This window comes from Giraffa tippelskirchi, chromosome 3 (assembly GCF_054371585.1).
Source record: "Giraffa tippelskirchi isolate mGirTip1 chromosome 3, T2T-mGirTip1v1.2.pri, whole genome shotgun sequence".
Taxonomy (NCBI): domain Eukaryota; kingdom Metazoa; phylum Chordata; class Mammalia; order Artiodactyla; family Giraffidae; genus Giraffa; species Giraffa tippelskirchi.
The window spans coordinates 188,285,531-188,299,716 of NC_137277.1; the positions used below are offsets into that span (position 1 = coordinate 188,285,531).

The 14,186-nt window shown below is 37.9% G+C and overlaps 1 protein-coding gene across 50 annotated transcripts in view; it reads left to right on the forward strand.

The window, feature by feature from the left end:
- Nucleotides 1–14,186, forward strand: part of HP1BP3 (heterochromatin protein 1 binding protein 3) — a 41,127-nt gene that overhangs the window by 5,353 nt on the left and 21,588 nt on the right. For 23 of the 50 annotated variants that reach the window (XR_014078289.1, XR_014078290.1, XR_014078299.1 and 20 more), the window contains 7 exons: nucleotides 280–472; nucleotides 917–1,016; nucleotides 3,711–3,864; nucleotides 5,141–5,300; nucleotides 8,340–8,483; nucleotides 10,561–10,641; nucleotides 11,343–11,497. Coding sequence is in view for 30 of the 50 variants with exons in the window: in XM_081574739.1 (XP_081430865.1) it covers nucleotides 377–472; nucleotides 917–1,016; nucleotides 3,711–3,864; nucleotides 5,141–5,300; nucleotides 8,340–8,483; nucleotides 10,561–10,641; nucleotides 11,343–11,497 (890 nt within the window). In the remaining 20 variants the exon portion in view is untranslated. The remainder of the gene's footprint in view (nucleotides 1–279; nucleotides 473–916; nucleotides 1,017–3,710; nucleotides 3,865–5,140; nucleotides 5,301–8,339; nucleotides 8,484–10,560; nucleotides 10,642–11,342; nucleotides 11,498–14,186) is intronic. The other 27 variants (XR_014078304.1, XR_014078294.1, XR_014078306.1 and 24 more) reach the window with 5 other exon arrangements.

The window sequence follows — 14,186 nt, forward strand, 5'->3', positions numbered from 1 at the left end:
GTTAGGTTCTTTATGAGCTTTCTTGTCCTTGTTGCCTTTGTTCATGTGGAAGGTGCAACAGCTGCTGTGGCTTGTGCGTTTGTCTTAGTCGCTGCTTTACACAGTCTGTATTTTGATAGTAATTTTTTATCTTTCTGAATGATAACTGACCAAGTCATCTCTCATTTAACTCTAAGTTTTATAGTGAATTTTTTTCCCCTTTGGATGTATATTAAATTTAGACGTTTTAGTTTAGTTTTGTTTCTGTAATCTTCACACCAGGTCTTTTCTGTGCTTTAGGTTGATGCTTCACACTGAAACCATTAGGAAAAATCCTTGTGGTTAACAGCAGAGGCTTCAGAGTGTAACCTGTACTCGGGCCTAGAAATTATTTTAAATGGCGACTGAGGCGTCTCAAGGTGAACTCGTCCATCCTAAGGCACTCCCACTTATAGTAGGAGCTCAGCTGATCCACGCGGACAAGTTAGGTGAGGTAGGGGCTGACACATTCTTGAAGCTCACTCTTGGATCAGTCCCTGACTTCAGGCCCTGCTGGGTCCTTCTTGGTACCTGTTCCTTCCTCTACTTTGGGGAGTCTGGGTTATGAATCTAAAAAAATCAAGTAGATACAAAGTTCTTTTCATCTTCCGTTACCCCTCAAACTCATGAGAAAACCTCTAAGCTTCTAAATTTATTTCAAATCAAGTATAATTACTTATTTCCATTTGAAATTCTAGCTAAAATAAAACATTTTGAAGTACTTCTTAAGAATCATATTTTCATTTAAAAAAACTTGTTAAAAAGTAATTTGCATCAGATCCTGGAGTCGACTTGAAGAATTCTCCTACATCTTCTGACACCTAGTTAGCCCCCTTTGAGAAAGAGAGGAAAGATAAATTGTTTTTGCATGTGTGATTATGGCCGTTTCTTTTCTTAGAAGGTAGAAGATAACACCATGCCGATTCGTCGAGCTGTGAATTCTACCCGGGAAACTCCTCCCAAGAGCAAGCTCGCTGAAGGAGCGGAAGAAAAGCCAGGTAAAGTAAAGCAGTGGACAGTTTAAAAAGGCCAGCATTCCTGCTCCAGCTTAGAGTGTCCCATAAATTCCCTTGAGCTTAAGTGTTTGTGGGGAGCATTTAGAGAGAGAAGTGGTACCGGTTGGTATGTCATTTCCGGACCCTCTGGGCAAAGGAAGAATTTCATCTTGTCTCTAAAGATTTTTAGAAGGCGAAAATTTCATGTTCTTGGAATTAAAAATAGAAAGATGGTTGGAGAGAACAGAAATGGTCAAAAGGGTAGCTTCTGGGCATACATTGTCGTGGGGAGGAAGACTGGGAGAATGAAGGATTAGGGCCTTCAAGATGGACAGTGGAAGGCTCAACCGGAAGTCATTAGGAGGCCGTAAGGGAGCAAATGGGTGATTAGAGTGTTGGTTTGTAACTTTGGTGTTGGTGGAGAGAAGATTGGCCAGATAGAGCTGGGAACATAGTATATCGAGAAAAAGGTAGAACTATCAATCTGGAGTATTTATGCTCCTTTATGGCATCTCTGACCACTTCTTCAAGTGTAACTGCTTTTCTTGTTCTTTTCATGACCTTTTTCTCTCTTCTTTGCTAGGAATGAGCACATGGTGCTGTCCCTGTTATAACTATTAGAACTGAATATTTGCTGATATTTGCCAGCATATATTATGAATAAAATAAAACGTGCACCCTTGTTGCCTTTATGATTGGTGCACCAGAGATCTACTCTTTTACAGCTAAGCCTGAGTTTTGTCTCAGAATCCTCAGATGAATACTGTAAGCATCTTGGGTACTCTGGCCTAAGGCAGTGAAGAGACAAGGGAATTAGCATATTAAAAAAAATAGTTGCTGGTGAGTTGGAGAGAAGGTTATTTTGTCCAGCACTGGGATAAACTGCTTGATGGCCTACCTTAATCCACATCTAACAGCCAGCTGAAGTCACTGATAACATGAGTTTTCAGACTACACCAGTGTTCAGATGTAAGAGGTAATAAGAAAGTCAAATGAGAATTTATAAAGGACCAATAATAGACTTCACAAGTTCTGTTTATCTGTCTTATCTCTGTCCTTTTATATAGTATTTTGTATATGAAAATGATTGGACTTCACTCGTGTTTTAAATTTTATAAATCTGAAAAGGTAGAATAGTTTAATGAGTTGGAAATAATGTCTCATATGTAATGCATACTCATTATCAGCTGAGCAACTGAACCTTTATTAAACTGTAAACTTTTAAGAGAAAATAAAGTGAAATTTAATTTGTAGCTCTGTTGTTACAGTGAAAGTGTTAGTCGCCCAACTGTGTCGACTCTTTGTGACTCCATGGACTGTAGCCTGCCAGACTCCTCTGTCCATGGGATTCTTCAGGCAAGAATACTGGAGTGGGTTGCCATTCCCTTCAGGGGATCGTCCCCACCCAGGGGTCGAACCCAGGTCTCCTACATTGCAGGCTGATTCTTTACTGTTTGAGAAAGCTCAATAAACACTCTTAGCTTTTCAGTTTTTTAAAGTAAGACAATGTAAAAATAAGTAAACATGACTAAGTTGTTACACAGCCAGTTGAGTCAAACAGGTCAAATTGTTGAGACAAAGGGCAGTAAAAGATGCATCAAGATTTAAAAAAAACTATTTTGTAGTTATCTGTATCACCAGACACCACTGTTACAGTGAAGTTCTAGCCTTAATATTTGCCGAACCGCTATAGAAGCAGCAGAAGAGGCCAAAGGAGGGCGGGAATCGCAGTATGCAGGTGCCTACAGGTCTCCCTCACCCGCGTTACACAGTGTTCGTAACAGCTCGGTGAGTGTCAGAGAACTTGAATCCAGATATATCTGATCCTAGAGCCTTTTTTGGCTGAACGTATGTAGGAGAATTTTTGACTTATCTGCATGTCTGGTTGAAGAGCATAATCTAGGATGATGTACAAATTATAATTGACTGTCCTTGAAATTTGGGCTTCACTGGTGACTCAGAGAATCCACCTGCCAATGCAGGAGACTTGGGTTCGCTCCCTGGGTCGGGAAGACCCGCTAGAGAAGGAAATATTTATGTGAGGGCCCTCAAGAAGTCTTCATTATGCCAGTAATGAGTTCACATAATTTAAATGACCAAACTCTTCAAGCATATCCTTTTTTTCTTTTAGCCTGATTTTGGCCCCTGACATCCTTCATAGTCTCTGCTTAATCATTTCCTGGGGTTCTGTGTTTTATAATAGGTGTTCAAAGAGACCTCCTGAGAAAAGACGGACAGGCAACTGCAGACCTCAGTATTCCCCCACTCGTATTTCTACCCTTGTCCAAATCATTTTTGACTTGAAAATTTCGTTTTAATTTTTTATTATTTATTCCCTTACTAATACTTGTTAAATTATGAGATGGCTAATTTCTTAATTATGAGTCTTACCCTTAATATTATGGAGTAGAACAATCAAGAGGTTCGATTTGGGTTAAAAGGAGTTTCACTTGCTGTGTAATTTAGTGATCCTTTTCCTTTTCTCACATAATGGTTTGTATTGGCAACCCATTATATAGACAATTTGATATGAAGGAAAAAAACTACTCGTAGTCATTTACTCATTTTAGAATACAGCTGTTAATTGGAACATTTGACTTAACCTGTTTAAAGAGATGAGCTTTTGTCCTTTTATTGACTCAGGCTCTAATGTATTTACTTCAGTTCTACTCACCTGTTTTACCGGTTTATTTTAAGAACCAGATGTAAGTTCAGAGGAATCGGTCTCTACTGCAGAGGAACAAGAGAATGAAACGCCACCTGCTACATCGAGTGAGACAGAGCGGCCAAAGGGGCAACCTGAGAATGAAGAGAGGGGAGAAGACAAGCCTTCTGAGGAGACCAAAAAGGAGTAAGGACTCAAGCCTTCTTGCTTTTTATGATTGAGGACTATATAAAAGGAGTATAGATCAGATTTTTTTTTTTAAGTGGTATAATGTTAATTTACGCTGGATACATGATACTTAGATTTACTTTTGGGGGAATTATCTTTTCAAATAGGCTTATGATGTAGTTGTATGGCCTATTAGAACTTATGGTAGTTAGAACAATGGTTTGACTAATGTATAATTCATTCTTTTCGGCTTCAGAACCTGTTTTTCAGTAAGAAATGAAACGTGACTTTAAAAGTCTGACCTGGGAGATACTTCATCATTTTATTCCTCCCTCTGTGCCAGGCGTGAGTTATTTTTACATGTTTATGTTAGAAAGCATTAATCTATACCAAGACATTGCTAGAGTGATCTAAAACTCTGTATATATTTGATGAAGTATTCAGTTGGAGGGTGACTTTGAGAATGTGAAAGCAGAATTTGCTCTCAATAATCTGTACAGTGTAATGGTGATTCTTTTTTAATTAAAATTATTTTTTGCAGGACGGCTGGTAGCATTTCATTCTTTTCTTTTCATAATTGGTGAGAACAGTTAGGAATTACTTTTAAAATAAAACAATGACTTAGAAATAACTATACTTTCCAGGTGGAATTCTAATCCTTCATCCCAGTACCATAGGTATTTGTAAGGTTTGTGGAATTTTTAGCAGCTACCCTGTATTTTAGGTGCATAGAATGTTTTTATTATTACTTAGAATAAAATTTGTATAATGCTTTATGATTGACAAAACTTTTTATAAACATAATCTCATATTTCTTGAAGCACCTTGTGAAGTATTTGGTATCATGTTTCTGTTTTAAGCCGAGGAGACTGAGGCTCAGGTCACTTGCTAAGATCACATAGCTAGTAAATCTTAGAGCTCAGACTCAAACCCGGGTTTTCTGACTTCAGAGCTTGAGTTCTTTGCATTGTACTGAATTGCATCTGCTGTAGTTGTTACTGGAATACATTTTAAAATTCTCGTTTCTTTTATGTACTGGCCCTTCATCCTAGTTCTAATTTATATAACTCCTCACTCCTGTGTGTACCCGAGAGAACACACCTTTTTGGTTCATTTATAGTACCCAGTTTTTTAAAAATGTTTTATTTTGTAAAATGCTTACTTTACATATCACTTCAGTGTGGAAATGAATTAAAACATTGATTTTTATTTCTCGCCAGTCTTTTCTTCTTTCTGACTTTATACTTCTTTCTGAAGAGTTTATCTTGCATAATAACAATTCTTTGTTTTAAAGTGAGAAAGATCAGTCTAAAGAAAAGGAGAAGAAAGTGAAAAAAACAATACCTTCCTGGGCTACCCTTTCTGCCAGCCAGCTAGCCAGGGCCCAGAGACAAACACCGATGGCTTCCTCCCCACGTCCCAAGATGGATGCAATCCTAACTGAGGCCATTAAGGCAAGTTTTTATTTCAAGCAGTTCATCTTAGATTTATTCTGTTTGTCTCTTGCGTATTTGAAAATGGCATATACTCCTGTGCAGACATCAGAAGTCTTGCTCTGCTTCCTGAAAGAGATCTCAATAGAAGAAAGCCATTGCTAGGTTCATGTTTTTATAATATCACATTTGGTGAGCACTGTTAATTTTTTTAATAACTCAGATTTGCTATGGCAAGTATTTTTAGCAAGTATTTTTTTTTTAACTGAGTTTCTTTTAAGAGTAGTTTTTATTTGAAGGTTAAACATGTTAATTCGTTTAACACACCATTATGAACTAGTTTCTCTGTATCAGGTAATCCTACTAGTGATATAGCATAGAATAAGACAGAGTCCTTGCCTTTATGAAATCTATTCATGACTCAGAGTAACATTGAGAAAATTTTTATTTTAAAAACGTATACTGTCTTTACAGTTTCCCCAGTGGCTCAGTGCTAAAGAATCCACCTGCAGTGCAGGAGAGGTGGGTTTGATCCCTAGGTCAGGAAGATCCCCTGGAGAAGAAAATGGCAACCCAATCCAGTATTCTTGCCTGGGAAATCCCATGGACAGGAGCCTGGCGGGCTACAGTCCAAGGGGTTGCAAAAGAATTGACCACAACTGAGCGAATAAACAACAGCATCATACTATCCTTAGGTTCATCATACTATCCTTAGCTTATGTTTAACATTAGTAGTTGGTTATCTTTTACACCTGAAAACTTACAGAAACTTTTAGAAAACTTAGAAGAAACTTTTAGAAACCTCAATACTTTGTTTCATCACCTAGTCATTCCAAAATACTTGGAAAAACTATCCTCCTTCCATAGCTTTATAACTTTACTATAATTCATTGACTTTCATTAGCTTGTGTGATCATCAGATACTGTTTTCCTATTTTAAGGGAATCTTCTAACCTGACCTTGCTTTTTTGTGCGTAAATTTTTCTGGCTAATTTTGCTGTGTTTATTTTACATGATCACATGACAAGAGTAGTTAAAATAGAAACCATAGACTCTCTGATTTCCTTTTGCTAGGATCTGAGTCAGATTTGGAGAGAGAAGGCTATAGGTGAACTTAACAAAAAGTGATATACGTAGGAAAGAGGAGCCTACTGGTCACGCTTAGAATTTGAGAAGACAGCACTTAACAAAAAGTGATATACGTAGGAAAGAGGAGCCTACTGGTCACGCTTAGAATTTGAGAAGACAGCACTGACACAGAAACTGGGAAAGTTTACCTTCCACCCTCTCCCTGCATTCCTTCAAGGTTACTCGCAACTCGTTAAGAAAACTTCCTTGGTTTGATAGCTTGACTATAGTGAGAACTCTCTTTTTTGTGTAGCCTTGTTTTAAGGATTTCACTTTGTGATTGGATTTCCCTGGTAGTTCAGCTGGTAAAGAATCTGCCTCCAATTCAGGAAACTCCAGTTCGATTCCTGGGTCAGAGAGATCCTCTGGGGGAGGGATAGGCTACCCACTCCAGTATTCTTGGGTTTCCCTGGTGGTGTAGAAGGTAAAGAATCAGCCTGCAATTCGGGAGACCTGGGTTCGATCCCTGGGTTGGGAAGATCCCCTTGAGGGAGGGCATGGCAACCTACTCCAGTATTCTTGCCAGGAGAATCCCCCGAGGGGATAAACAGAGGAGGCTAGCAGTCCTTGGGGGGAGCAAAGAGTCAGACAGGACTGAGCAACTTTCACTCTGTGATTGCTCAGCTGAGGTTTGGAGCAGGATTAGAAGAGGCTAAAGTTTTAAAATAAAAAAACAAAACATTTAAACAGTATATGTAGTTCTAAAGAATAGTTGAAATAAGATGATGCATATTTATACAAATGAAATATATACGTTGGGTTGACCAAAATGTTCATTTGTGTTTCTCTGTTAAATCTTACCCAATGGATCATGTGTATTCCATGCAGTGTAACAAATTATAATTTCAGATCACTGATACCTTTTTCTGAATTAAATCATCTATCAAAGAGATGGTATCTGTTTTCATCTTATTATCAGTTTGGTGGAGCAGGGGATTGTTGCAGCCTTAATGTTCTTTTCTTCTTGATATTCTTTACTTTGTGTTCTCTTGTAAGATCAGGAGTAAACTTAAATCAGTTGTAATAGGTTGGAGACATTTGCTTGAAGTAGATGATCCTTATTAACACAGTCCATATTAATCTGTTTTGTGTTGTACAGTTTTTTCTGGTCCATTTGTCTGTGACATTTTTCTTTACTGTCAGTATATAAGCTTTCACCCAAGTCTTTATCCAATAACAATTACTAAATCCTATGATCAATTTATAGGTAACAGCTACACAAAATTGGTGGACAACAGATACTGCGTGGGTATTTCAAAATGTAAAGCATTTGAAAAAAAATTGCTTCCTTTGTGACCTAATGACCTGCTTGAATCTTCCATGGACATTAGTCAGATGAAATATAATGAGAAATAGGATGGGAAAGGAAGAGGGAACTTGAAATAGCAGTTGAATGCTCTCATTGTTGTCCAAAACTCCCCTTAAAGCTTTGCATTTGTAAACCCAGTTTTATGCCATTTATTCAAATTGCCTTTGCTTATATTATCTGCTAGCATTCACACAAAGCCTGCAGAGAAATATTGGTTTTGGTGAGCCAAAGTTAATTCTGTAAAGTGGGCCAAATCTGTGAACCTACAATCTATAGAATGTCCTGCTTTCCTTACTTTCATGCTGAAGATGTCTTCTAGGTACAGAATAGAGTTAGAATGGGAAGAGCTTCTTCATTAACACAGAACGTTGTTCACGTGTATCTTCTCTTTGGCTGTTTTGAACAATTTAAAAATGTTGCAGAAATATTGCTAATTCTGTATTTCTCCACAGTCATGATGAACTGAAGTTACCAGAAATATTATTCATTCTTTCCTGCCATCTTTATCACCCATTATCAAGTTCACTTCCAAAATAATTTATTTTGAAAACATACGTGTCAGAAAACACATGAAAGACAGCTACTTTAAATTAATGTATATGGTTTAATAATCTCTTTCCTAGGCATGCTTCCAGAAGAGTGGTGCATCCGTGGTTGCTATTCGAAAATATATCATCCATAAGTACCCTTCTTTGGAGCTGGAGAGAAGGGGCTACCTCCTTAAACAGGCACTGAAAAGAGAATTAAACAGAGGTGTTATCAAACAGGTATTCAATGGTTATTTGTAATAAGCATATGTTAGCTATAAATCCATATATAGTTTTGTGCTTTGTGAGTTAGTTAAAATAAGTTGACATAATGATGAAGGGCTTATGCTTAACCTGGTTTTAAAAGGTCACTGGTGCCAATTAGCTTTAATAAGTATTCTAAAGAACGGAAGCACTGTGATAGGGCTAAGTATTTTTTTATTTGGCTCTACCATGTCTTAGTTGTGGCATGCAGGATCTTTAGTTGAGGCATGTGGGATTCAGTTCTTTGACCAGGAATTAAGCCTGGATCCCCTGCACTGGGAGCACAGAGTCTCAGCCCCTGGACCACAAGGGAAAATCCCTGCCTATACTTCTAATTGGATTTCCTTTGGGGGCTGCTTGTGCTTAAGATTATGTAATGCTAAAGGTGAGAAGTGGGGTTTTGAGATATCCTGTTGTTGCAGCACCAAAAAAGATCATTGTTCTTGTCTTAGGTTTGTTAGTTTTAAAACCTAACTTCTGTGATTAGACTAGTGATCATCTTAAATTAGCTTTGTAAATAGGTTTACCTTAACTTACTAGTATCTAAATCTGTTAAAGCTTTTGGAAGCATCAGATAAACCTGAGTAAATTGAGAATAGTACTAAAACCAATATTGATTTCAGGCGTAAATCCATATTAGTTTGCATAGTACATCAAAGCACTACTTAGAGCTGTAAGGATATTTTGTATATCATAACGAATATAGCCAATATTTTATAATAATTTTAAATCGAGTATAATCTGTAAAAATGTAAATCACTATGTTATGTACCTGAAACTGTACAGTACAATATTGTAAATCATCTATACCTCAGTTTAAAAAAAAACAAACAAAAAACTCCACATCACTTAAGATCATGACACTCTAATGCCAGGATGGACTTTGTTGTCTACACATTGTTCAGAAGTCCAGAGGGATGAAGGAACTCCCGAGGTCCCGCGGTAGCAGCAGAGATGGTTCTGAGGACCTAGTTCACTGCAATCCCAGAATCCTGTTGCCTTTTTTCTATTCCTTTCTGCATGGTTTGATTAATACAGAATCCTGTGCTGCTCATTGAAACTCCTCTTAGGAACTTTCAATGAGTACTTAATTTCACAAATACATTATTGAGTGTCTCCTGTGTACCACGTGCTTGGGGGTCCATCAGTGAGGAAAACAGTTTGCTGTTGTGGAGCTTATATTCCCGCTTTCTCAAATGTTGTAAATCTAATGTTTAAATAGCCTTTAAAGTAACCATTGCTTAAAAAGAATTATCTAACCAGTATAATTAGAACCAGAGACCTGTATCATAGTTACGTCGGCAGAGTTGATGAGCTAGCTTCATGTTTTTCTTCATGAAGATACAGTTTGTGACCTATTTTGCCTCATAGGCTGGTGCTCAGTTTGATGCTTCAGCAGGTTTATAGGCTGCAAGCATTTGACCGCTGTATTCCTAGTGGTGTAGGTGAAGCCCAAGTGTGGAAGACTCAGGTTAACCTGAAGTTTTATGACAGTGATTTGTAAACTGTGGAAATATGTGGTCAGACTTGCACATATTACCATGTGCGGTGTCTAAAATGAGATAACGTTTCCCTTATGCAGTAATAATCTCTAATGGACAAACTGTAGGACGCATTGTGGCCTGAGATTAACTAGGCTCTGAACTTTTGCCAAGGAACTGTCTTCTTTTTAAGGTAGAGGTTTTCTCATTTTCCGAAAAGACTGTGTCCCTTCCTTCCATGGGACTTTTTATTTTGAAAGCTTGTAGGAGACTGTTTAACCTGCTGTCACAATAGCATTCTTCATTCTTCCTCAGTTTTGTAGGTGAGGAAACAAAAGCTGAGAGGTTTTATGAGTTGTCTAGTATGGAATAGCTGGATGATAGCATAAATAGTGTTCAATCCCAAGTCTTCCGACTCACCCACTCCTGTTTCTGGAGAGTTTACAGCGCTTGACATTGGTTCTTGCATCACCGTGCCCTGTAATTTAGTCTAGTGAAAGTTACCAATATGAGGACCGGAATCATTTAAAGCAAAAAGACTGGTTATTGCAACTAAAGTTAATTTACTTTAGGTAAAAGGAAAAGGTGCTTCCGGGAGTTTTGTTGTGGTCCAGAAATCGAGAAAACCACCTCAGAAATCCAGAAACAGAAAGGTAAGAAGTCTGTACCAGTTTGCTTGAGCACTGTAATACTGTCGGTGCTGCTAAACGATGCCGTGTGTACTGAGCGCTCCCGGTGCACTGGTCAGGGAGCTGCGTTTCCGTGAAGGCCTGGAGAGCCTGTAATTCACTTGCTCATATCGTTTAGCCAGAGGCTGTGCGTCTAACTGCCCTACATTGAGTCACAGGCAGCTGTATGAGTTATAGCGTTTTGCTGTTTTGTGAAATACCTTTTAAACTAGAAGAGGCATACCAAGTACATTTTTACCCAACATTAGATCCTAAAAGTACTATACCTTGATGTAGTTTTTCTTTCGTGTAGTTACTAAATCTCCCCTTCCCCCAGACACATACATTCATTTATGGAAAGTTGTATGGCAAGTATACAGTAACTGTGAAGTAGGTAGTATTTCCTCTGAGTCAGTGATTGAGATCATGACTGTTCCTCTACATGTTTGTTTTAACAGTTTTATATATATTTTTAACTGTCCCAGTTTGAAATTTTTACCTCAAAGAAATCGCCACACAAGTGGCATTACACCACAGTGCTGTGATTTGTTTGAATGTGCTAAAAAGGGATAGTTTTTCTTTTGGCTAGTTGATTTGGCAGTCAGCTAGAGAATGCCCTTGAGTTGAATATAGAAGCAATAGAACAGAAACCTGTAATGATTATCATTTTTTATGTTACATTTCAGAACAGGAGCTCTGCAGTGGATCCAGAACCACAAGTAAAACTGGAGGATATCCTCCCACTGGCCTTTACTCGCCTTTGTGAACCTAAAGAAGCTTCCTACAGTCTCATCAGGAAATACGTGTCTCAGTATTATCCCAAACTTAGAGTGGACATCAGGTAAAAGCCCATGCTTGGGCTTTAAAGCACATGTGTCTGTGTTACTTCCTTAGCCCCTTTTTCATGAGAAAGGAGAAAGATTAAATATTCATTAAAGATTACTTCTAGGTGAGCTAGGAATAAAACCTTTTATTGTGGGTTTCTTTTTTTGTCCCATGATATTTTCCTTTCCATATCTCCGTATGTAGTTCCTTTTTGAAACTCAAGCCACATGTTGACCTTCATAAGACTACCATAGAGTAACTTTTCACGGCCAACTGCTAGAATATTCAGCATTAAACCGTGTCCTTTCAGCTGCTTATTATTAAATTTTTCCACTTTTTCATTGTGATAAAATACACATAATATGTAAAGTATACCTTGTTAGCCATTTTTAAGAGCACAGTGTTTAGTACTCTTAAATACTTTAATAATGTGCTACCATCACACCACCCATCTCCAGCATTCTTTTCAGTCTTATAAAGCTGTAACTGTACCCATTTAACAAGAACTCCCTGTCCCCCCTTATCCCCCACCCCTGGCCACCACCATTCTACTTTCTGTCTCTATGGTTTTTGACTACTGTAGGTACCTACCTCATATAAGTAGAATCATACAGTAATTTTGTAACTGGCTTATTTCACTTAGCATAATGTCCTTTAAAGTTCAGCCATACTGTTGCATGTGTCAGAATTTCCTTTCTTTTTAAGAGTGAATATGTGTGTGTGTGTGCACTCTACATTTTGTCTACCAATTCATCTGTCATTGGACATCTGGGTTGCTTTCATGCTTTCAACTGTTGTGTTGCTTTCAACTGTTGTGAAATGATGCTGCTGTGAACCTTGTGTATTAATATCTCTTTGAGATCCTATTTTCAAATACTCAGAAGTGGAATTTCTGTATGATATGATAATACTATTTTTAATTTTGTGCAGAACCACCACACCGTTCTCCACGGTGACTATTACCATTTTACGTTCCCACCATCAGGCCACAGGAGTTTTGATTTCTCCATATCCTCACCAACACTTATTTTCTGATGTTTGTTGTTTGTTTCTTTTTGTTTTTTGACAGTAGCCATGCTGATGGGAATGAACTGGTTGGTAGCTTATTTATATTTTATTTAGAGTTATAACTGAGAATATAGGAGAATTCAGGCTTCTGTAGCACTTCTACATAGAAATAGCATAATATGTTCATCATTCAAACGTTTAAGGTAAAACTATGAGAGAATTTTGATAGTAATTCATTTGGTAAAAAATTGGCATTTTAAAAGCATCTAGACTGTTTTGTTTTTTTTTTTTTCTTTTGCTGTTGATTCGTTTAATGTCACCACTGTTTGGAAAATTTACTAACTCCAAACAAATCTTTTTTTAAATTTATATTGGGGTGTAATTGGTTTACAGTGTTGTGTTCCTTTCAGGTGTACAGCAGACTGAATCTGTTAGGGTGTTGTTCTGTCGCTGAGTCATGTCCAACTCTTTGCCATGGACTGCAGCACGCCAGAGTCCTTCACTTCTCTGGGAGTTTGCTCAGATTGATGTCCATTGAGTCAGTGATACTGTCTAACCATCTTATCCTCTGATGCCCCCTCGTCCTTTTGCCCTCAATCTCTCCCAACATCAGGGCCTTTTCCACTGAGCTGGCTCTTTGCATCAGGTGGCCAAAGTATTGGAGCTACAGTGTCAGCATCAGTCCTTCCAGTGAATATTCAGGACTGATTTCCTTTAGGATTGACTGGTTTGATCTCCTTTGCTGTCCAGGGGACTCTCAAGAGTCTTCTCCAACACCTCAGTATGAAAGCATCTATTCTTTGGCACTCAGCCTTCTTTATGGTCCAACTCTCACATCTGTACATGACTAATGGAAAAACCATAGCTTTGACTAGACAGACCTTTGTCGATGAAGTGATGTATCTGCTTTTTAACATGCTGTCTAGGTTTGCAACTTTCCTTCCAAGGAGCAAGTGTCTTTGAATTTCATGGCTGCAGTCACCACAGTGATTTTGGAGCCCAAGAAAATGTCACTGTTTCCAATTTCTCCCCTTCTGTTTGCCTTGTAGGCCATTACAGAGTAGAGTTCTCTGTGTTATACCCTAGGTCCTTATTAGTTATCTATTTTATATATAGTAGTGTGTATATGTCAATCCCATTCTTCCAGTTTATGGCCCCCCCCATTGTAAGTTTATTTTCTACTCTGTAACTGTTTCAGTTTTGTGGATAAGTTGATTTGTAACCTTTTTTTGAATTCCACATATAAGTGATAACCATATATTTGTCTTTCTCTTACTTTGGATCTCTAGGTCCATCCATATTGCTGCAAATGGTGTTATTTTGTTCTTTTTTATGGCTGAAGAATATTTCATTCTATTTATTTATTTATTTATTTATTTATTTTTCATTGTATTTATGTAACACATCTTTATCCATTCCTCTGTTGATAGACCTTTAGGTTGCTTCCATGTCTTGGCTATTGTGAATAGTGCTGTAGTGAACATTGAGGTAGATGTATCTTTTCCAGTTACTGTATTCTGCAGATACATCCCCAGAAGTGGGATTGCTTGATTATATGGTAGCTCTGTTTTCAGTTTTTTAAGGAATGAACCTCCATACTGTTCTCCATAGAGGCTGTATCGGTTTGCAACAGTGTAGGAGGGTTCCTTTTTCTCCACCAACAGTGTAGGAGGGTTCCTTTTTCTCCATACCCTCTC